The sequence below is a fragment of the Lissotriton vulgaris genome, chromosome 2_1 (assembly GCF_964263255.1).
Source record: "Lissotriton vulgaris chromosome 2_1, aLisVul1.2, whole genome shotgun sequence".
In the NCBI taxonomy this organism is placed as follows: Eukaryota; Metazoa; Chordata; class Amphibia; order Caudata; family Salamandridae; genus Lissotriton; species Lissotriton vulgaris.
Window position 1 is genome coordinate 737,470,982 of NC_141687.1, and position 24,777 is coordinate 737,495,758.

The 24,777-nt window shown below is 42.4% G+C and overlaps 1 protein-coding gene across 1 annotated transcript in view; it reads left to right on the plus strand.

The window, feature by feature from the left end:
- Window positions 1-24,777, plus strand: part of INSC (INSC spindle orientation adaptor protein) — a 1,175,511-nt gene that overhangs the window by 431,345 nt on the left and 719,389 nt on the right. Inside the window, exon 2 of the mRNA XM_086958676.1 lies at window positions 19,035-19,380. Within this exon, the coding sequence (XP_086814802.1) occupies window positions 19,035-19,380 (346 nt within the window). The remainder of the gene's footprint in view (window positions 1-19,034; window positions 19,381-24,777) is intronic.

Here is a 24,777-nt window from a genome sequence, read left to right on the forward strand (position 1 = left end):
ATGTCATCAGTGATGTCACTGACCATGTCATGAATGATGTAATATGTGACATCATCAGCAGTGGATTGCGGGTGCGCGATATATAGTTAGCGCTTATAGTTAGCTAACTATATATGGAATTTCAATGGTTTTATGCGAGTAAAATAAGGTTTTGTAAATGCTAATTCCTAACTATATATGGCCTATAACCTATGGTTTTTTCATTGAATTTTCAAGGTTTTGTAAATGCAAATTCCTAACTATATATCCACTATAACCTATGGTTTTTTCTGTGAATTTCATTGGTTTTTTAATAGCAAATATGAAAAGCTTTAAAATGTCAAGTACGTGATAGATAAAAACATTTTCGTATTTATGCACGCTGATGTGCTTTGAACGCTGCCCCCCCCCCTCCCCTCTTTTGCCTTTGTTAGTACTCTCTCTTTGCAGATACAGAAGGGTAGTTAACGCAGGCCTTTACCCCCGTTGTAATCCGTCGTACCTCCTTGTCTCTCCATTTGATTGATTGTTGTCCAAGCATTTACTGTTTTAGAATTGGTTCTCTTTGGATCATTCTCTATTTACAAACAAGCACAAAGTCGCAATACTCTGTTTAGTCTTTGCAGATAGTGAAAAATCGTGTAAAAAAATAAAAGTAATCGAGCAAAATCAGTAGGCCACTAATTGGATCTCTTTTTGACCTCGCTAAAATAGAAATATTAGGAACAACCCTTCTTGAGAAATACGAAAATAGTGAGATGAACTGAGCTCCACACCATGAGGGCTGCAAGACAGCTCGGCTCCATCACCCATCCCGCACAAAATAATGACAAACCCTATGCAAATATTAAAAATATAGACAACACACCAGCAAAGAAATAGGGTAAAACATTTTATTAAAAAACTATTTACATAACGTTGGTTTATAAGATGTCAGTAGTGGACCGATGTGTGAATAGATCGAAAACAGCACAAGGCTCCAAGATCCGGATAGCAAGCTCCTGGATGTTGGGTGCCATAGTTTAGAGTTCTGAATTTCAGCCTTTTTCAATGCCTGTGCTTTGTTGAATCAAAATGGCGGCTTGACACAAAGCTGACTCAAGCGTTGTTACTGATGCTATGCAGACCAAAACTGGTTTTCAGTTTGTACATTTTTCTAGATTTTTCAATCCAAGTTTGGTTGACTTTGTAGAACGATGGCTTCAGATTTTCAACATACGGTGTGGTGGCGCTGACTGGGAGGGGGCGCTTCGCTCCTGCCCCCTCCCCAAGTAAGATTTTCATACGTGAAAGTACGTTAATGGTTTTGGTCCCCGAGATGCTTCGATGTCACTACCATTCTCAAATAGCATAAGTTCTGGATGTTGGGTGCCATAGTTAAGAGTTCTGAGCAGCGCTTGTAACACTGTCTGAAGCTTATTTCCTCCTACTGCAGCTTCACTATTCTCAAAGTAAGTGAGTGTCGTTTGTGGACCTGACTGCATTAGAAAACAATATGATATGTTACCTTCCTAAACAGCTTGACGGAGGCCCCTGAGGGGCGCTGTGATGGCCATGGACTCGGAGAAGACGCTTGGCTCCGACACCCTCCCCAAGTCTTATAGCACTGGTGTAGCCTGAGATCGCCCCCGACATAGGCGGCCGGCTCCCGGGGTCCGGCGGTACTTTTTGCCTTTTGATGACTCTTCAATTCTGGACCTTGTCCCACAATCCGTTTGACCTGAAGACAAGCTGTAGTGAGGCGCCCCTTTATCGTTTTAGTTGCCATTCCGCCCGCTTTTGCTACACTGTGCCTCTTCCGCCATTCAGCTGTTTTCCGCCCGCTCTTGCGACTACAGCGTCTCGCTCACCATGTAGTTGAGATGCGCCCGCTCTAGCGGTGCAGCGATAGGCGGCTGCCACAGGACTCTCAAAATGGCGGCCGGCTCTTCGGTTTTGGGCCTGGTCCACTGAAATGGCCCTGGGACACCTTGGAAGTCGGACGCTTGTCTGCTAGGGCTTGGATCCCATTCTCGAAAAGCGTCCCCTCAGCCGTGAAGATTCTACAAAAGTCTTGGGGGCCTCCGACTCCCGCAGGCTTCTGGTGGGGAGCGGCTGCCATGATTGCTCGTGGAATGGCCACGACGGAGCTACGAGATGGTAGTGGTCTCATGCTGACGCCAGCTTTAGTCTGAAACATCCAGAAACACTGTAGACTACCAATTCGATCAGTTCCGGTAGCGCCCCAACATGACCCGGAAGAGAAGAACTTGCCCTCCCCTCTTTGACTGATGGTTCTTGTTGCCTGTCCCCTCTGTTGTCATTTAACAGAACTTTTTGGACTGCTGAAAGGGGTTGTGTTCTGAACGCTGGTTGGTGGAGACATTTAGACTATATTCTTGACCTACGTTGTCGCGTAATGCGTTTTATGACACGCCGCGTTAGCGCACCCGGAAGTGATCCGAGGCGCGGCGCGCAGCGCGTAACGTAAGCATAACAGGTCATGTGACTTGTTAATAAAACTTTTCATTGGTTCATTTTACTTTTGTTAATTTAATGATGAAAAGCTTGGTCATATGACCTAAAAATTACGCTTTTTATTATTTTCGAACAATATTTTTTTTTCAAACATATGTTATAATATTCCAGGCTAATGTACTTTCCCGGAAAATTTACAACTGTCTGGCAAGTAAAATATATTCCTTTTTCGAGAAAAAGGGCGTTTCTTCCTTCCATGACGGAGCCGTTGAGTAAAAGAGATTCGGCCTGCTGTCTTAGTCGCCGATACGCCTGATTATCAGATTCTTATCGATCACTTTATGTTGCAGACATGAAAAACACAACTGCCCTTGACCATTTATCTTTACTGCGTTCCTACATATTATACCTTTTATCCGTCATGTAATTGGACTGCTTTATTTCACTTGCCTTTTACTGATTCGAAAACAGTCACTAAAAGTAAAAACTTTACAAATGAAAATACTACTACCGTGTTTTGTTTTAAAAACCTTTATTGTGAAAATGTCAGTATACAAATACGGGCCTATAACCACGTGGGCCGGCCACGGAGCAAACTCAAATCGTATATGATGAGGAGACATTTACACTGTAGAAAAACGTAACGAGCGGGCCATTAGGTGACAAGAACAAAGGTGTCTAACAGTTGCGGTATCGGTGGACGTACATTTTGTAATTAAAATACGACAGGGCCACTTACAATAACATTTTCTAGATATACATTTGCGGGCAAAGAGTTACGAGTCCCATTTATACCGGCGCCATTTTGGGCGAGGCCGGGCAGGTCCAAGATATAGTCAAAATGTCTCCACCAACCATCGGCCAGACCAGAACCCCTTTCGGCCCTTTATGTTACAAGATGATGTCTTCCATTCAGAAAATATTGGTGGCAGCATTTTGAAAGGAAACAGAAACAGCCGTTCTCCTAGTGAGTTTCACATTGTTACATTTAGGAAGAATGTTGAAGAGTAGTATGTGGAAAATCTGAAGCCATTTTTCTACAAACTCTCAATCAGACTTGGATGGAAAAAAAAACCTGAAGAATGTACAAACTGAAAACCAATTTTTGTCTGTATAGCACCAACAGTAACGCTTGAGTCAGCTTTGTGTCAAGCCGCCATTTTCATTCAATCAATAGCGTCCCCCTGCACACATTCAGGGACCTGGTCGTGTCTTCAGATGAAACGCATTGTAGGAAAAGAAGCAGAAAGGAAAAGGAAAAAAGTTCCGCCGGACCTAGTGAAGCTGCAGCAGGTGCAAATAAGCTTCAGACAGTCTTACAAGCACTGCTCAGAACTCTCAACTGAGGCACTCAACATCCAGGACTTGCCATTCGGATCTTGGCGCCTTGTATTTTTGTTTTGTTTTTGATGGAAGGGAAAGAACAAAAAACAGACATTGAAAAAGGCTCAACAGTGCAGGGCGCCTTGTGCTGGTTCCGACCTATTCACACATCGGTCCGCTACTGACATCACCTCATAAACCAACGGGGCACCCCACGCCGACTTTCGGCGCAGCATTGTAGGATGGACACACCAGTGCGGCAATTTGATGGATACCACCTCGGTGCCATCCAGATCTCGGCGCGTTCATTCATTCAATAGCGTCCCCCTGCACACATTCAGGGACCTGGTCGTGTCTTCAGAAGAAACGCATTGTAGGAAAAGAAGCAGAAAGGAAAAAGCAACAAGTTCCGCCGGACCTAGTGAAGCTGCAGCAGGTGCAAATAAGCTTCAGACAGTTCTACAAGCACTGCTCAGAAATCTCAACTGAGGCACTCAACATCCAGGACTTGCCATTCGGATCTTGGCGCCTTGTGCTGGTTCCGACCTATTCACACATCAGTCCACTACTGACATCACCTCATAAGCCAACGGGGCACCCCACGCCGACTTCCGGCGCAGCATTGTAGGATGGCCACACCAGTGCAGCCACTTGCTGGACACCACCTCGGTGCCATCCGGATCTCAGCGCGTTCGAGTCACTGTGCCGGAAGAGTGACCGGAACTCAGCTGAACACGCCGTCTTTCGGCGCAGCATTGTAGGATGGCCACACCAGTACGGCAATTTGCTGGACACCACCTCGGCGCCATCCGGATCTCGGCGCGTTCGAGTCACTGTACCGCAACAGTGACCGCAATTCAGCTGGACACGCCGTCTTTCGGCGCAGCATTGTAGGATGGCCACACCAGTGCGGCAATTTGCTGGACACCACCTCGGTGCCATCCGGATCTCGGCGCGTTGTGCTGCCTTCGGCCTATTCGCACATCGGTCCGCTACTGACGCCGCCTCACGTGCCAACGGATTTTCTACGCTTTTTGTAGCCCTATGTCGCATAACAGGTCATGTGACTTGTTTATAAAACTTTTCATTGGTTCATTTTACTTTTGGTTTCCTAAAGATGGAAGGCTTGGTCATATGACCTAAAAATAACACTTTTCATTGGTTTAGAACATTTTTTTTTCCCAAACGATGAAAGCCCCACCTTGTTTCTGGATCATTCAGACTGAAGCTGGCGTCAGCATGAGAGCACCACCATCTCGTGGCTCCGTCGTGGTCATTCCGCGAGCAATCATGGCAGCCGCTCCCCACCGAAAGCCTGCGGGAGTCGGGAGCCCCCAAGACTTTTATACAATCTTCACGGCTGAGGGGACGCTTTTCGAGAATGGAGCCCAAGCCCTAGCAGGCAAGCATCCGACTTCCAAGGTGTCCCAGGGCCATTTCAGTGGACCAGGCCCAAAACCGAAGAGCCGTCCGCCATTTTAAGAGTCATGTGGCAGCCGCCTATCGCTGCACCGCAAGAGTGGGAACAACTCAACTACATGGTGAGCGAGACGCTGTAGTCGCAAGAGCGGGCGGTAAACAGCTGAATGGCCGCCACCTGGGGAGGCCCGTTCACGCCGCCTCCCCCCCCCCCCCCCCGGGCCGCCGCACGCCAATTTTCGGAGCAGCATTGTAGGATACCAAAACCAGTGCGGCAGTTTACTGGACATCACCTGGGTGCCTGTCGTACATGTTGTGTCAGCCATGTGACACTGGACACAGACCGCTACTGACGAGGCCTCCCCCCGCACCACCCGGGACGCCCCACGCTGTTTTTCTGTGCTGCATTGTAGGATCCCTAAACCAGTGCGGCACCCAGGCGACATCACCTGGGTGCCGTCCAGAACTCTGCACGTTGTGCTGCCTTGGGACTATTCGCACAACAGACCGCTACTGACGAGGCCTCCCCCCGCCCCACCCGGGACGCCCCACGCCAATTTTCGGAGCAGCATTGTAGGATCCCTAAACCAGTGCGGCACCCAGGCGACATCACCTGGGTGCCGTCCAGAACTCTGCACGTTGTGCTGCCTTGGGACTATTCGCACAAAAGACAGCTTCTAACCATTGTTGCTTTTTGTGTTAATAAATGTTTAAATGTTTTTAGTTTTTGTTCTGTTCATTATCGTTAAAAGTTAATAAAGTTTTATAACCTTACTTTGTTGGAGTGTTATCTATTTTTTGAAAAACGGGTGAATGGGGCCTTGAATCGGGTTATTGTCATGTGTGGGCTTTGGAAGTGTGCTGCTGCAGGATCGGACATTTCAAACTCAAATGCACGTTCTTTTTCTTACCTTTCCGAAGCATGGAGCGCAATAGCAGGCAGAGAAAGGGTGATGCACGTGTTGAACACTACCTGACCTGGCAAGTTGCTGGCAGTGCCCCCCCGCCCGCTCCTGAAAGAGGGCACACACACACCGCCGCCCCGAGTACTTCAGAAATCTTTAAAAGACCATGCGCTTGTTCATGAGGCTTAAATGGTTTATCACCTCTTCTAGAACCCCTACATCGACCCTCTGACGTTTCATGGAAAAATTACCATGTAACACAATACCAAGCCCTATCAGCTGAAACCCCCAAGGAATCGTGGGGCATATTATCAAGGGGGTTTATCTCCGCTTTTTTGGCTTTAAAAACCATGAAAGCGGAGATAAAATTATTTCCCTATTATCAAGCTGTCGCTAACACCAGTTAGTGACACCTAAAAGGAAATAGCGACCATCTTGGGCCCGGCTTTGCATGTCAGTGATACTTATCACTAATGACATGCAAAGTGGCGTGCCAAGATGTTAGCGACTGGAAACAGTCCCTAACATCGCTACCTTCTATTACCAACTTTTGGAGATATTCGCACTAAGCGCGAATATCTCCAAAAGCTAACACCTGCCCTGAGCAGTTCTTAGCCATGTTATCCAATGGGAGGTGGATAACATGGCTAAGAGCATTAGGTCGATAATACATGAATATCGCTGACTTTTCTGCGATAATAGCAAGGTTTATCTGCGATAAAAATCGCCGATGTGCGGCGATAATTTTTGTCTCTAAACAAGTTATAGACAAAAATTATCGCTAGTTGTTAGTAATATGCCCCCGGGTTTTTGCTTGCAGAAATCGGGAGGCGGGAGACTAGCACTGAAATCAGTACTCACACGCCTGAATCAGGAGAATTGGCATGTCTGAATTCTCTACAGCTGGGGCCATAAACTACATCCGCAGGGGTAGGTGATAGCCTGGGACCAGCCTGGCATCTAAAATGGCTGCCGTGCACGACAAAATTGTGGCATTCGAAAAAAGGCAAGATGGCGCAGCCGCTGGAAGAGATATATCAACATATATCAGCCTCCTCAGCCACCCTCAGGAAACATAGGGGATTAGGATATGTCTCCCGCACCCCCTTATACCTAGTACTTTAATTAACGAAGCACAAAATGGCGAATTCCCGTTTCGCTACCAGTTTGCAGCCCAGTTCGCGGCCCGTGAAGCGCTTCTACCGTGAAAAATCATTTTTTTTTTATTTTCCCCACGGGACCCTTTAATAACCCCAACAACATTCCTAGGGGGTCAAGAGGGGGATACCTTGCCCCCTTTCATTAAATTCCCCCTTAGTTTTTCACCTTTTCTTCTCTCTCGATCCTACCGAGAGACAAGATGGCGGCCGCTCCGGACTGTCACGCAGCAAAAAAAAAAAAAAAGCTCACGCACAGCCGCTGGAAGAGATGTATCAACATATATCAGCCTCCTCACCCACCCTCAGGAAACATAGGGGATTAGGATACGTCTCCCGTACCCACTTATAACTAGTAATTTAATTTACGAAGCACAAAATGGCGAATTCCCGTTTCGCTACCAGTTCGCGGCCGCGCTTCTACCGTGAAAAATCATTTTTTTTTTATTTTCCCCACGGGACCCTTTAATAACCCCAACAACATTCCTAGGAGGTCAAGAGGGGGATACCTTGCCCCCTTTCATTAAATTCCCCCTTCGTTTTCCACCTCTTCTTCTCTCTCGATCCTACCGAGAGACAAGATGGCGTCCGCTCCGGACTGTTTAGAATGTTGACAGACACCGGAGAGCCAATCAGCTTTCTGCGCGCAAAGTTCCGATAAGCGAAAAGTAAGCGGACCGGATCGCTGCCCAGAGCGCTGTTACAGATATATATCTTGGTTTGAACGTTAATTTCTCAAAAACTACTGGAGCACATATATTGAGACCTAGCAAAGGCACATCGGGCTAACAGTCCCTACAATTTTGCCAAGTTTCGTGCAAATCCATTCAGCCGTTCGAGATAAAAGTGAGTCCAACCGCCCTATGGAAAACTCAATGCAAAAAACGCGTTTTGGGACCCCCCTTTTTTCTCAGCCCCCCCTTGACGAAACCCCACCAAATTTTCAGGAGCTGCTCAGAAACAAAATGTGCCATTTTCCTGAAAATTTCAGCCGATTCCATCCACAAACGCCAAAGTTATTAGACATAGAATTTTCAAAAGTCCCATAGGGAAAAAATTCTAACTATATATACCTACTGGCGAACGCCAGTAGGTAATATAATATATATATATATATATATATATATATATATATATATATATATATATATATATATATATATTCACTGAAAAAACCATAGGTTTCACACCAGTTATAGTTAGCTGGAAATTTTACTGACATAAAACCATTGACACACATTCACTGGATGGTGTCATCAGTGATGTCATGAGTGATGTCACTGACCATGTCAGGAGTGATGTAATATGTGACATCATCAGCAGTGCATTGCAGGCGCGCAAGTTATAGTGAGTCCAACTAACTATAACGTGGGAATTTCAATAGTTTTATGTCAGTAAAATTTCCAGCTAACTATAACTGGTGTGAAACCTATGGTTTTTTCAGTGAATTTAATAGGTTTTTTAAATGCTAATTCCTAACTATAACTGGTGTGAAACCTATGTTTTTTTCAGTGAATTTCATAGGTTTTTTAAATGCTAATTCCTTTCTATATATCGAGTTTCTAACCTATGATTTTTTTTTATTTGCTGTTTTGTGTAAGTATTAATTATTTTTTTTTAATTTTAATTATGTTTTTTTATCATTTTTTTCCTGGGGCGCTCTGGGTGCGCGCTCCGGTAAGCTCTCGGAAAGCGCACCCAGAGCGCTACTTTCGTTTGTGAAAACAAATATGAATGAAAAGTAAATAATAACGCAAAACATTTAGTACCATACATATAAAAGCAGTTTTTTTTAAAAGGAAATGAAAATGATTTTGCATTTCCGTGAAACTATCAAAACGTCACTTCAGCGCGCCGCGTAAGCGTCCCTGGAAGCGCCTACGTTCACGCCGCGTATGTGCCCCGGAAGCGCCTACATTCGCGCCGCGTATGCGCCTACGTTCGCGCCGCGTGTGCGCCCCCGGAAGTGCCTACGTTCGCGCCGCGTATACGCACCCGGTAGCGCTCTGGTACGTGCAGCGTCAGCGCGTCAAGTCATGTGACCTTAAATTAACACTTTTCATTGGTTGCTAACAGTTTTTTTTACAAAGAATGACATCCCCACCCATTTCCTTCACTTCTTCTTTCACTTTTGTGACTGAAAGACCTGTTTTTTGCTCCTAGATATTTCTTGGTTTACCATGGCTGCCAAAGAATCCAGCAGTGATGAAGAGCGTGATTTCATCGATGAAGAGCCTCCTCAGCCAAAGGTGAAGGAGCATTTCATTTGGAATTTTTTTTAAATACCACCTAACCAGAAAAAGATGAATGCTCCAAAAGTGGAGTGCAGGATCTGCAAACAAGTCCTGTCACAGGGTGACCCCCCAAAAAAATATTCTTTTGGGAACTTTACAATGATACGGCATGTGGAGAGGAAGCACCCCCAGAATTTTGCCCGGGAAAGTGTCAGGGCTCTGGCACAAGAGGTTTTCAGTGATGGGGCCTCTACATCCACCGGAGGAGCAACTACTTCTGGGAGGGGGCGATCGCAGGAGCTCGTGCCAAATATTCAACCTGCTTTCAACAATGCTGTCCTGAAATGCAGATACTGCGATCAACTCCTTACCTATGGGGAGCAAAGTGTCCTGCTCATGGTTCGAGCATTGGAGGACCATCACTGCCGTTCCCATCCCTAATTTTTTTGTTTTTTTTGCTCCTGTTGAGCAGTTTCCATTCCCTGTTTTTGTTTCTGTTCTTAAAAAAAAGAAGAAAAAAAAAAGTTCTTTTCAGAACTACCTCCAATTCTCATCAAAGAGCTATATTCTTAAAAAAATGAAAAAGAGTAAGTGAAATGGAGTGCATTGATAATGGAAAGGAAAATGAGTAGGAAAGAACAGAAAGGTATGAGAGGAGAAAGGAAGTGAAGTAGGGGGACTGAAAGATGGTGAGTGTTGGGAAGGAAAGTAAGGAGAAGAAGAGTGAATATGGGGAATGTGGATATTCAATGAAAATGTTGAAAAGGAACGGGGGTGTGGAAGGGTAAGAAAAGATGCATTGCTGGAGTTGAAGACTGAAGGCCTCATTTATGAAGCCATGCGTCACTTTAACGCCACCAGAGCGTCACTTTTTGTGACGCATCAGTACAGTAAAAAATGCACCTTATTCAGTCATATTTACAAAGTGCGCGCATCTAGGTAGATGCGTCACTTTGTAAGCCCCTGCGCCACATTATTCCTACGTCAGGTGTAATGTATGCAAAAGGGACGTATTGACGCAAGAAAGGGTCGTAGAGGTGACGCAGTGAAATCTATGACATATCACTGCGTCACTTTTATGACGCTGTTGCGTCCAAATCTTACGCCTGTTTCACAGCAGGCGTGCAGGCCCTTTCACATGGGAAAAGGATGCATTGCTGGAGTTGCTTAATTTTTGTGACACACTCAAGCACTGCATCACTTTTGCGCTTACAGATACGTCTGAAATACTGACGTATCTGTAAGAACTTCCAACATAATACGTCATAAATTTAATATGATGCATGAGTAGAAGACTGAAGGACTCATTTATGAGGTCATGCGTCACTTTAACACCACCAGAGCGTCACTTTTTGTGACGCACCAGTGCTGTAAAAAATGCACCTTATTAAGTCATATTTACAAAGTGACGCATCTAGGTAGTTGCGTCACTTTGTAAGCCCCTGCGCCACATTATTCCTACGTCAGGTGTAATGTATGCAAAAGGGACGTATTGATGCAAGAAAGGGTCGTAAAGGTAACACAGTGAATAAACTGGGGGCCTCATTTATGAAAAGTGACGCATTGCTGCGTGAAAACAGCGATGCGTCACTTTTCAGTGCGCACTCCTTACGACATTCCTGATGAGTCATATTTAATGTATGACGAATCATGTCGCAAGGAGTTACAGATACGTCAGTATTTCTGACGTACCTGTAAGCGCAAAAGTGACGCATTGCTGGAGTGTGTCACCAAAGTGACGCAACTCCAGTAATGCGTCCTTTCACATGGGGAAAGCCCCATATGAAAGGGCTTGTGTCAGTCTTACGCCTGCTGTGAGGCAAGTGCAAGATTTTGACGCAACAGCGTCCTAAAAGTGACGCAGTGAAATCTATATAAGGCCTGAAACTATAAGTTTCAGGCCTTATATAGTTAGGAATTAGCATTTAAAAAACCATTGAAATTGCTCCTATAGAGTTAGTTGTACTAACTATATTTCGCGCACCCGCAAACCACTGCTGATGATGTCACATATTACATCATTCATGACATGGTCAGTGACATCACAGATGACATCAATGGTTTTTTAAATGCTAATTCCTAACTATATAAGGCCTGAAACCTATGGTTTTTTAAGTGAATTTGCAAAGTTTTTTAAATGCTAATTCCTAACTATATAAGTCCTGAAACCTATGGTTTTTTCAGTGAATTTGCAAGGTTTTTTAAATGCTAATTCCTAACTATATAAGGCTTGAAACCTATGTTTTTTTCAGTGAATTTGCAAGGTTTTTTAAATGCTAATTCCTAACTATATCAGGCGTGAAACCTATATTTTTTTCACTAAATGTCAAAAGTTTTGTAAATACTAATTCTATTTTTTTTAAATCGCGGGGTATGCGGACGGTACGCGTACCCTACGCGTACAGTGCGCGTACCCCGCGATTTGATATTTTTTTTTTTTACCTTGGGGGTCCTTTCGGGACCTCCTGAGAAGGGCTAGAGGGTTGGGGGTTCTCTACCCTGCCCCCTTTTCGTGTTTTCCATTCTTGTTTTGGGTTCTCTTGTGCCTCAGTACTCCTGAAAACAAGATGGTGGCCAACACTTCCTGGTTTGGACAGTTTAGAATGTTGACAGTCGACTGCCAGCCAATCAGAAACTCGCTCAGGTACGGTACGCGTACTGCACACGTACAGTGCGCGTACGGTGAGCATATATATATTCAGCAAAACTTCGGTTTAAAACCTCACTCAGCCTCACCTACTCCAGCCTCTCCGGCTCAGCCCTAGCTTTTTTTACAGCGCTGGGACGCCCCTGGGTAGCCAATGCGCTTTACAAATCCTCATTCCATTCCATTCCATTCCATATAGATATATAATTTAATCAAATTAAATTTTTTCAAGAACTACTGGAGGGATTTTCACCAAACATAGCAAAGGCACATCTGCATACCAGGCCCTACCATTTTGCCAAGTTTGGTGTAATTCCATTCAGAAAGTTCGGGCTGTAGCCGTGTCTAAAGGTCCCTAAGGAAATTAACATGGGGAAAACACATTTTGGGACCCCCCTTTTTTCTCGGCCCCCGCTTGACGAATCCCTCCGAAACTTTCAGGGAAGGAGCCGAGCGTAGCGAAGCAATTTTAAGGAAAATTACATGCAGATTCCTCAATCCGCGCCAAAATTATTCCTAATAGAATGTTGGGGATTTCCTATGGTAACTAGGTCCTAACTATATATATATATATATATATATATCTATACTACTATTATAAAGAGAGAACACAAACCTTTGAGCCACGTAAACTACAAAAGTAATGCACCAATCACTACACCCAATACACCATTTGCAAGGGGAGATGTGGCAGAAGGACATAGGCTATAGATATGTACACCATATACATTAAAAAAGCAAAAACGCCCAAAGTGGTAAAGTAGTCCCTTGGGGGCGTGGCCGTGGCTGTGGGTGTCTCAAACAACAAATGTGGGCGTTTACAAGGCCGTGCCAAGTGCAAATAAACATAGGCCAAGCGACTTCACAACACACTTACATATGCACACATAGAGCGGAAATGCGCTTTCACTGAATTTAGAACGCACAATATGCAGACATAGGGCGGAAATGCGCTTTCAATGAATTCCTAACAAACATTTGCAAATCCCAACACATACAGCGGAAATGCGCTTTCAATGAATTTAAATTCACACATACAGCGCGATAACACCAATATACAAAAACAGCAGAGGTGCGCGCTATAAGAAATATACACACATTCGTTGCAGTTACCCAGACAACATTGACGCCTTCGCATTAAAAACCGGGCGGGCCTTCCATCGACGAGGAGTGTCAAATGACGCCACACAGGGGGCAGGATTAATCGCATAGTACACCAATCACAACGCACTAAAGAAAACACACACACGACTTTGGATTACCAAAAAAAAAGTCTTTACCATTGGTCATTGACCAACGACGTCACAGGGGGGTAAACACGAACAAAAAAAGCCGACATTTCTTAACGGAGAAACGCAATTGACTGCGCATTCACAAGACTTTCGTCACATCTTGCGGACAAGATAAAACGCTTACAATAAGACATACGAATAACGAAAATAACACAACTGCCGATAATCACTCGAGCACTGCCAGGACTTAACCACACAATTGACAAAACGAAAGGGAAACTTCTTTGAAGGAATACAAAAACGAACACACGGAAAGAGCCTTCGAAAGAAAAAAAAACATTGAACAGGTGACACAACACTTTCCTCACATCTTGCGGACAACATAAAACGCGGAAAACAATACATACAAATTAATAAAATAACACAAGTGGCCCAAATCAGTTGAACAGGGCCAGGACTTGCACAGACAACTCTTCTGCGGGGCGGGCGGGGGCCCTGAAGCAGCCTTTTGCTCCCGGACAATGTCGGGACGGGCTGCTAGTAAATATATATATGTACATATATATATATATCCACGGACTCCTCTCGATCAAGAAAAGGAAGACGAGCCACACCACCAGGTACCGGAAAAGTTGTTTATTTAGGGCATAAACAAACGACGCGTTTCGAGCTCACGGGCTCTTGGTCACATATATATATAATTTTTGTTTTTTTTACATATCCACGGAAAAACTGACACAGGCCAGGCATAAAAGTAAAGCGAAAGACTATAGTCCTATTTTTATGTCAGACCTGTCCAGGTATTAGCTTCTTAAAATCTGGTCACCCTATGCTAAGAACTCTGATATGTTTGGTTGTAGTGTATGTGTAGTAGTAAACACTGACCAGCTGCTACTGCTGTAAAAAACAAAGGTTTTTAATCACTTGTTTAGTGCAACGTCACAGAAAATGTATACTGCTCCAGCATCATTCACCTCTTTTAAGATATTTAAGTGTCAATTAATTTGTTTGATGGTCTGTTAACCACGCACAGATGGCTAACTCGCTGCCAACAGGCCTTTGACATTTCCTTTGTAGCTCCTGCCATCAAAATATACAAGTGATGTTTTCCCAGAGCCTTGCTGCGTCATCAGTTCTCAAAGGCCCTAGGTCCTGCCTACATCTACGAAGTCTGTAGGTTGCCTTAAACAATAATTCATTTGTTGCTAATTGGGAGTGTCTAAAAAGGCACTGTAGTAAACTACAATGGTATCTAGTAATATTGCTTTATTTTGAAAGATGTATGCCCTCCAGTATCATGTTGGTAGGGCCAGGACCATACGTTTTGTACCTGTTCTAGAATCACAATCCGATGGTTCTTTTCTGAAGTGTGTAAGCGTAGAGCAGAGGAAGTCATTATCAATTCAACAGGAATTTCTCTTAACACAGTGACCACAGACCACTACGTAAGGTTATGTAATTTAGTGGGAAGCCAAAAATAAACACACCTCGAAACTAGAGTTTAAAAATACATGGGAATTGGCATAAAGACAAATCAGCTAATAAAGTTGGGGCATGCAACATGCTCAAGAAATAGAATGCAAGGGATCAAAACGCTTGATTCCAAATTTCCCTGCATCGAGGATTGATGAAAATAAAGCATCAATCTATCCACACACTAACATGACATCCCTACTTAAGCTTTCTCAAGAAAAGGAATAAAAAGGTATCAGCATGTTTTTTTTCTTCTTCATACGCCAAAAGATATTCTCGAAGTACATTCAATTACTACCATCCGCTACGCAGCAGATGTACCCCGGTCTGTGTTATGAGCTCCGAAGATCTTATTGGAAGCACTTTTTGCAGAAACCCTAATAAGAGAAAGGCCAATTCAGTTGTTCTAACTAGCCAGTCATGGGACAGATCTTAGGGTATTTTATTCTGCAAAAAGGCATAATCATTGGACTTTGTTTTTAAAGCTTATCCAACCAAGGAATGCACGGACTCCAAAAATGCTTTTTCCTTTTCCAATTACCCCTGTCTAGGTTCAATGTATATTTAATTGCATTAATCCAGTCTAGATAAGTGGGTGCGGTATTTTTTAACCAGGATTTACACATTTCTCTGCGAGCAAGTATAATTAAGTACAGCAACAACTTGTTAACATCTCGAGAAAGTGATTCATAATTCCAAAAAAATACCTAAAATTATGAGTGATATACTAACCTGTATATTGAAATTAAACATTTTTCCCATACCTTCAGATACCGCACACCAGAAATTATACAAGACCGGACATGTTAAAAATATATGAAGGTCGTCTGCTTTTTCCAGCCTACACTTTGGACAACAGGGGGTAATGCCTTTCAAAAATTTAGAATGCTTAGCAGGGGACCAATAAACTCTGTAGAGAGAGAAGAAATGGTTGCATTTTAAATTGGCGGGAGATACTGTGGTGTGTAGTATGTCAAAAGATACTTGCAATAGCTGCTCCAGATCTGCGTCCAGAATGTGAGCTGGCAGGATGAAATCGCCGTCTTCTGCTTCTAGAATGGCCCAATACAAGCTAGCTGTCTTTATCTTCTTGCTCTTCCCTTGAAGCAAGTCCTCCAAAACGTTTGTTATTCCCACTTGCGATCCCACAGCCTGACTCCAGCTCTTTATTTGAAAGTATTTAAGCTTAGATAGGTTATTATCAGTCAAGATAGAAATCTCATCCCAGGATAAGAGCATCCCCTCAGGCATTAGCTGGAACCAGTACTTTATGTCAGCATCCAGCAAAGGTTTTGCGAGAATGTCCTTAATCCACTCTGGAGAGCCCGGAGAATCCCAAAAAGGAGCCATAGCTGTATAGTATGCTAATTTCAGAGATTTCCTTACTCTAGCCCAAGTAAGAGCCATATCGCTCTGCATCTTCATTCAGACCTTTTTAAAGAAGCGCGGGTCCCCATATTTATATAAGAAACTATGTAATCCCCCTTGGATTCCTGTCAACATTTCCTTGAACATTAAGCCTGCTTCTGATCCATCTGGACAATTGAAAAGCATAATCCCTGCTTTGAGTAATAGAGTCCACGCATAGAGCTTCAAATCTGGGGCGCACAAACCGCCTTTGCTTTTTCCCTACGCAGTTTCCTCCATGAAATCCTGATACCCTTTGACGCCCATACAAAAGAGTTAAATTTGGCTTGGATTTTTCTAAGCTTGTTTTCCTTAAAAACTAGAGGGATATTCTGAAATAAAAAAAATTATTTGGGCAGAAGTATCATTTTTATGATATTTACTCTTCCAATTAATGTAAGAAGAAGAAGAGACCAGCCCTTTAAAGAATCTACAATTTCCGTGTTTACTTTCTCGAGATTTCTATCAGTTAATTGCTCAATATCCTGGGTAATTTGGATTCCTAGATATCTTATCTCGTGTTTTAAAATAGGAAGATGTACTTCTAAATTCCACACCATGCATTCTGATTTGGACTGGTTAATCTGATATCCAGAGAACTGACAAAACTGGGAGGCAGCACTATAGATTAACGGGATTGCCTGTATTGGGTCGGACGTATATATGAGCATATCATCTCCATAGAGTGACACTTTTTTTTCCCAATTTCTAAATTTGAAAGGCGCAATATTCATATCTTGCCTGATTTTCTCCGCCAAGGGCTCTATATATAAGTTGAAAAGCAGTGGCGAGAGGGGGCATCCCTGTCTTGTCCCTCTTTGGATAATTATGGGTGCAGAAAGATTACACACGAGATAGCTCTACAGACCTTTTTACCCAGATTACATCTCTCCAATACTCTAGTTAGATAAGCCCAATTTACAAGTGTAATAATGGCCATAGGGAGCTTATAAAGAGATGCCATATCAATTGCTCCCACTAGTGCTTGAGTCAAATTCTGGATGGACCGACCTCTCACAAATCCCTTCTGATCACAGTGCATTAAATTACCAGCGACGCCATTCTATCTCTCTGCTAAAATCTTGGCAAGGATCTTATAGTCAAGATTCAGCCGAGAGATTGACCTGTATGAATCACAATGCACCGCTGGCTTGGCTGGTTTGAGAATAAGGACCACAGTTGCTTCATTCCATGATGAGGGGATATTCCCTCCTTCCTCGAAGATGGAAGAGAACAACCTACAGAGGACTGGGGCAACAACTGGTGCCAGAATTTTATTTAGCTCTGCTGGCAACCCATCAGGGCCTGGTGCTTTACCTCTCTTGCCCGAGTTGATTGCACAGACCACTTTCTTCAGACTTATGCTTCCATTTAAGTTATTAGATGCCTCGTCTTCAATTCTCACGTCTGCATATTGCTCTAACCATGTTTGAATTGAGCTATCCTGCGGAGATAGGTCTTCATTATAAACCTGCTCAAAATGATTAAAAAAAGCTTCCTCTATGTCAGAAACGTTATCTGAGGTCTCACCCGTTATGTAAGACAATACTTCTTTGATCCTATTTCTAGATTGCTCTTTTTTTGTTTTCCAGGCTAAAAGCTTCCCGCTGGCTTCCCCATATTCAAATTGAGCAAGAGAGCTAGCCTGCCAACGTTTCCTAAGTCTAGCATTGAGCACCTCTTCTGGTTGGGATTTACATATTGCTAGCTCTCGTTGGATACTCGATTCAGAATGATGGTTATGAGCTAAGAGATCAGCTTCTAGCTTAGCTATTTTTGCTTCTATTTCAGATACTTTAGCCCTGAATTTTTTTTGCCTCGTGGATTGAATGGCCAGAATCACCCCCTCAAATAAGCCTTATAAGCATCCCAAACTAGTTCGATTGGGGCGGTTCCTAGATTTAACTCAAAGAACCTCTCCGAGTCCTCTGAAGGTGTCCTCATGTTGAGTCTTCCTAAGAAGTCTCTCCACCATCGATAGGTTGGATAGTTATTGAGACAGAGCTTGTTCTAAGATGCTCTCTCTCCAAAGGTAGAAAAGAAGTGGGTACTTTCCCTACTCCAGCATCACATTAACACAGGTATTTTTCCCAAGAGTCCTTACAGGTCACGCCATCCACTCTGAACACTATCTTCATAGGTAACTTTCCACAGGATATCGGTATTCCTGAACTGTAACATGTTGACCTTGATTTGCATGTCCTATCTGGTGTGAAAACAACAATTTCACTTATTGGCTTAAGATTACAATGTGTCTCTTTTCCTTGCATGACTAATAAAACAAATACATTATTCTAGTTAACAAGGGTGCTTCTTCCAACTGCAACACAAAATGTGAGAAAGAACGAAATCCACTGCACAGGTGAAATTCTGATGTGAGCGCTTCCAGGGAAATTGCATTTCAAATCTACAAGATTCCGCTAACATAAGGAAATGGCATATGAGCTTTATGGAATTCCATAAGAAATAAAGATACGTTCCCTTAGTATTCCTACCTACATAAAAAAATGACACCTTAATAAACAGATTCAATAAAAGAAGGATTGTCAGTTGCACAACACGAGTTCTTCACATTAATGTTTTCTGCTAGTTACATTTACTTTCTATGTTAATTCTTCTAGTTACTATTCAGTGCCCTAAACACATCATATTTCACTGTATAACATTTTAAAATTATAACACTCCATGTTAATCACAACAAAGAATTTTATGTGGGTACAAATATAATGCACCCCTACAAATAAAATGCAGTTTCCGCTACATCAATGATAATTGTATTTTATTTTATTTTTATACTTTAGCCTGCATATTATTGAAGTGGATTCGGTCCAACGATGGATGGAGGACCTGAAGCTAATGACCGAATGTGAATGCATGTGCATCCTCCAATCGAAGCCTATCAGCATAGACGACGATACTGCCAGCGAGTTGATCTTGTCTGCGCAGCACAGTGCCGTCGATAACCTGGAGACCCTGTTGAGAAGGGCGTGGATCATCAGTACAGAGCTGACAAGGATAGTAGACAAGCTTGAAAAGGACCGGTGGCACAGGGTTCACAGCATGGCCGTCAGAACGAACTGCCACGTGCATTCAATGATAAATGAGTACAACGCCTTCACCAGAAACTCAATTGAGGAGATGCATGAGGTAGGATGCTCTAGGGCATAATCTGTTGTTAATGTAAATCACATACATGCAACACAGCTTCATTCACAGGGGACTTTGAGGCAGTGAAAGGGGAGGACAGTGACAGCCCAGGTAAATAAAGTATGCCCAGGCACAGTGGCGTAACAATAATTCCAGGAGCCCTCACGGTGCGGGGTGGCCCCGATGTCCAGTGCATGGGCTGCCGACACCCGACCTGAGAGCTCTTGACTGGGCCGGTATCGTGGGGTGGCCCCTCCATGAATATTGCTGGGGGGCCCCTTCAAGTTTTGTTACACCACAGCGGGGCTAGGTTTAGTGTGCTTATAGGGTAGGAATATTCATCGTAGAAATCGAAGGTGCAAGAAATGCTTGCGTTGTGAAGAACATTAAACCAATATTGTTATTCGATGACATCGCACATCTATGTGTTACATCTCCAGTGCCTCCCAGATGCTATGTATCCATTTATGCAAAATCTGCGCACAATGTATTGAAATTAGGAAAACACTGATGCACACAGGTTTATGAAGGTAAATCTAGCATTATAGATAATGCTAAATATTTTGTGGAGATGGAGTTCTCTAGGGAGATTATTTAGGACAGCAACTTCCCATACAAGACATTGGTGGCTATATAGATTAAAGCAAAACTCCGAAAATAGATGACAAGCCATCCTGTCAAAAGAAAAAAATAAAGTCCAAGTAGCAGTTCATAACTAAGAGTGAACCTTGTTGTCAGAACCAACAAGTACATCCAATGTTTGGTTCTTGTTAGAGATAAGATGAGTAATAAATGTGACTACAATAGAGAAAAAAGGCCAAATTGATGTGGCTACCATCGTGGTAACCTCCCGAGCACTAATGTTCCTAGTCACCATTATAATGTGTTTCTCAATCTCTAAGGGATATGAAGGGCCATGATTCAGCCATAGAGCATTTGTCCTCAAAGGATGGGAGTTCTTTATTCCTTCGGTGTGCAATATAGTTTTCTTGAACGTACAACTGAAGGGAGACCTTTAAATTATTGCTAGTTGTGTTTCCAGACATATCTTGAAATCTGTCTGCTACTTTGAAGGGTAGTGAGAACTAACTGTTGGTTTAGGCAGAGTGAATGAATCCACTGCCAAACATGAACTTATTTCTACGACAAAAGATGTACTTGTCTCTATGAAAGAAGTCCCAGTAAGGGATCCGCCGCTTCTAGCTACGTAGGGACTTCCTCTATATAAGTGGGTGCATCTCTCACATGTTAAAATCTGTCACTTAGGATAACTATTTCAATTCTCATATTTTTTCTGTCTGACATATTAGTCATTTATTTTTTCTTTTAAATCTTTTTATAAACAAAAGATCTATATACATAATGAATTTCAGGAAATATAAAATGATTTTCCAGTTTAGCTGAAACTGTTAGCAAAGCAGGGACAATAATACCTTAAAGTGATATATGAGATAAAGAACCTCATGCTGTTAAATTAACAGTTATTACAAGACACAGAAGACTTCCACAACCATTTAGAGGATAAAGACTGGAGGCTGAGTTCCTTTATAAGGTAATTCAAATGCACTTTCCCTGGCTGGGAGCAGTGTCCGCTACATGCACTCTTCTGATTGGTCAATCATAATCCAATTGATTGCCCCCATTCTCAAGTATTCAATCTTCACCCACACTATTCTTGGTACGATTTCTTTATTTCTTTATCATTATGCATGGCTCTTCATTCAAGGATGTACAATATTGTGTCATCCCATGAAATAGTCATGGAATGCTCATGCACGCCCTTTATATCCCAGTGCATTTCAGGCCTTGCCCTTCATCAAGGGATACATAATCCTGAGGAACGGAAAAACAACGAATAAACAACAACTTTTCAGAAATGGAGTACCAACCAAGAGAATCCAAAATCAGGTTTTTTCCATATGAGAATGGAAATAAATAACATCAATAAAAGGTATGAGTAAGAATCAGAAGTGGTGTACCAAAGAAGACAAGTTTAAAACTTCTAAACCGGTGAATATCAAGAAACGAGGTGTGCAGACGTATATAAACTTAACAGGACATAGCGGTAGGGGTGTAGTAAACAGACGAGGAGAAGAAAAAAAATTAAAAAAGAAAACCACTTACCGGCGAGTGCCCATTAAGTATTTTTATTTTATTTATTTTATATTACCTCATTGTCTGTCAACTCCCCCCACCCCACCACTCTTACCTGCACCGGTCGTCACTGAAACTCAAATGTCAAACTTAGGCGTCATTGTCAATGGAGCTGAGGTGTATCATGTTGGGACTAAATGTTAGCACTGTTGGTGAAATAAATACATGCCTTTCACTGTTTACAGAATCAAATTCTCTCGGAGGTTAAACGTAATGTACACATTATGAATCATGCTTCCTGAAGTTTAAGAGTGTGATGTGAGCGAGAAAAAGCATCTCTAGGGAAAGCGAGGTGAATCATGCTTCCAGGAGTCTTAAAGTGTAACATGATTGAGAAACAATACCACAAAACAAGTACTAATATAATAAGTTCTGTTGTATTCTATTTAAGATGTCTGCCATGGAAATATATATATATATATATATATATATATATATATATATATATATATATATATATATATATCCTGTACTCCGTTTGTCTCCTAGCTTGCGCGCTTGCACAGCCAGCAAGCAGACTCCGGACACGGACCTCGAGGTGCATAAAAGATCTTTATTTAGCAGAAAGAGTCACCGACGTTTCGGCTCAGCGGAGCCTTGATCACATCATATATATTCAGAATAAGATATCCTCCTTTTCAGGAAATAATCGTCCAGCGCTCCCAGACGGGTTAGGTCAATCGGTTTTTATATCAACGCGTTTCAGCAGCTGTATATATATATATATATATATATATTCAATGAAAAAACCATAGGTTATAGGCCATATATAGTTAGGAATTAGCATTTACAAAACCTTATTTTACTCGCATAAAACCATTGAAATTCCATATATAGTTAGCTAACTATAAGCGCTAACTATATATCGCGCACCCGCAATCCACTGCTGATGATGTCACATATTACATCATTCATGACATGGTCAGTGACATCACTGATGACATCACTGATTACAACATCCAGTGACTGTATGTTTCTGTAAAGTTAAAATATGTTTCACATATTGAAGAATGAGTGGATGTATAAGTGTCTGGATGAAGAATTTAGTAGGTGCATGACTGACTGTATGAGTGAGTGATTAAATGTGTCTCACTGAGTGCATGGGTTAGTGACTAAACTGTCTTAATTCGTGCATCAGTATGTTTGTTGTTGTGTAAACTGCTGCTTGTGTTGATCAGTAGCTATAAGAGTAGCCATATGGGTTATTGATTGGTTGCCCAAATATTTGAATGGGTGGCTGAGTGTGTGTGTGGGTGGCTGGGAGGTGCGTGACTCTGTGCATAGATGTGTAAGCAGTTGATTCACTAGGAGTATGAGTTCAAGAGTGCATGTGGAAACAGCTATATGAGCGGTTGACTGTGCATGGGTGTGTTGGTGAGTGAATGGATTTCTCATTGCTACATGTGCAAGTAAGTACGTATGTAAAACACAATACATGTGAGAGTTGAGATATATAAATAACTGAACATAAGAGCCAGTGAATGTGTGAGTGGCTGTATCGATCACTGTGAGCTTGTATCAGGGATTATATAAGAGAGTAAATATGTGTTATTATATGTTTGAATAAGTAAGATGTGAATAACTGTATAGTTGAGGAAATAGAGGTGTGATTGATTCTTTGCATGACTGACTAGGTGTGTGAGTAACTCCATGGATGAGTGACAGTCTGTGAGTGTCTGTTTATACTGAGTGTATGTAAGGTTATATTAGAGTCTGAAGAGGTTCATTGTATTATCACATGAGTGATGTGATCAGTGATGACAAATGAGATGTCATCAGTGATGTCATTTGAGTTGTCATCAGTGATGTCATTTGAGATGTCATCATTGATATCATTTGAGTTGTCATCAGTGATGTCATTTGAGATGTCATCAGTGATGTCATCAGTGATGTCACTGACCATGTCATGAATGATGTAATATGTGACATCATCAGCAGTGGATTGCGGGTGCGCGATATATAGTTAGCGCTTATAGTTAGCTAACTATATATGGAATTTCAATGGTTTTATGCGAGTAAAATAAGGTTTTGTAAATGCTAATTCCTAACTATATATGGCCTATAACCTATGGTTTTTTCATTGAATTTTCAAGGTTTTGTAAATGCAAATTCCTAACTATATATCCACTATAACCTATGGTTTTTTCTGTGAATTTCATTGGTTTTTTAATAGCAAATATGAAAAGCTTTAAAATGTCAAGTACGTGATAGATAAAAACATTTTCGTATTTATGCACGCTGATGTGCTTTGAACGCTGCCCCCCCCCCCCCCTCCCCTCTTTTGCCTTTGTTAGTACTCTCTCTTTGCAGATACAGAAGAGTAGTTAACGCAGGCCTTTACCCCCGTTGTAATCCGTCGTACCTCCTTGTCTCTCCATTTGATTGATTGTTGTCCAAGCATTTACTGTTTTAGAATTGGTTCTCTTTGGATCATTCTCTATTTACAAACAAGCACAAAGTCGCAATCCTCTGTTTAGTCTTTGCAGATAGTGAAAAATCGTGTAAAAAAATAAAAGTAATCGAGCAAAATCAGTAGGCCACTAATTGGATCTCTTTTTGACCTCGCTAAAATAGAAATATTAGGAACAACCCTTCTTGAGAAATACGAAAATAGTGAGATGAACTGAGCTCCACACCATGAGGGCTGCAAGACAGCTCGGCTCTATCACCCATCCCGCACAAAATAATGACAAACCCTATGCAAATATTAAAAATATAGACAACACACCAGCAAAGAAACAGGGTAAAACATTTTATTAAAAAACTATTTACATAACGTTGGTTTATAAGATGATGTCAGTAGTGGACCGATGTGTGAATAGATCGAAAACAGCACAAGGCTCCAAGATCCGGAGAGCAAGCTCCTGGATGTTGGGTGCCATAGTTTAGAGTTCTGAATTTCAGCCTTTTTCAATGCCTGTGCTTTGTTGAATCAAAATGGCGGCTTGACACAAAGCTGACTCAAGCGTTGCTACTGATGCAGACCAAAACTGGTTTTCAGTTTGTACATTTTTCTAGATTTTTCAATCCAAGTTTGGTTGACTTTGTAGAACGATGGCTTCAGATTTTCAACATACGATGTGGTGGCGCTGACTGGGAGGGGGCGCTTCGCTCCTGCCCCCTCCCCAAGTAAGATTTTCATACGTGAAAGTACGTTAATGGTTTTGGTCCCCGAGATGCTTCGATGTCACTACCATTCTCAAATAGCATAAGTTCTAGATGTTGGGTGCCATAGTTAAGAGT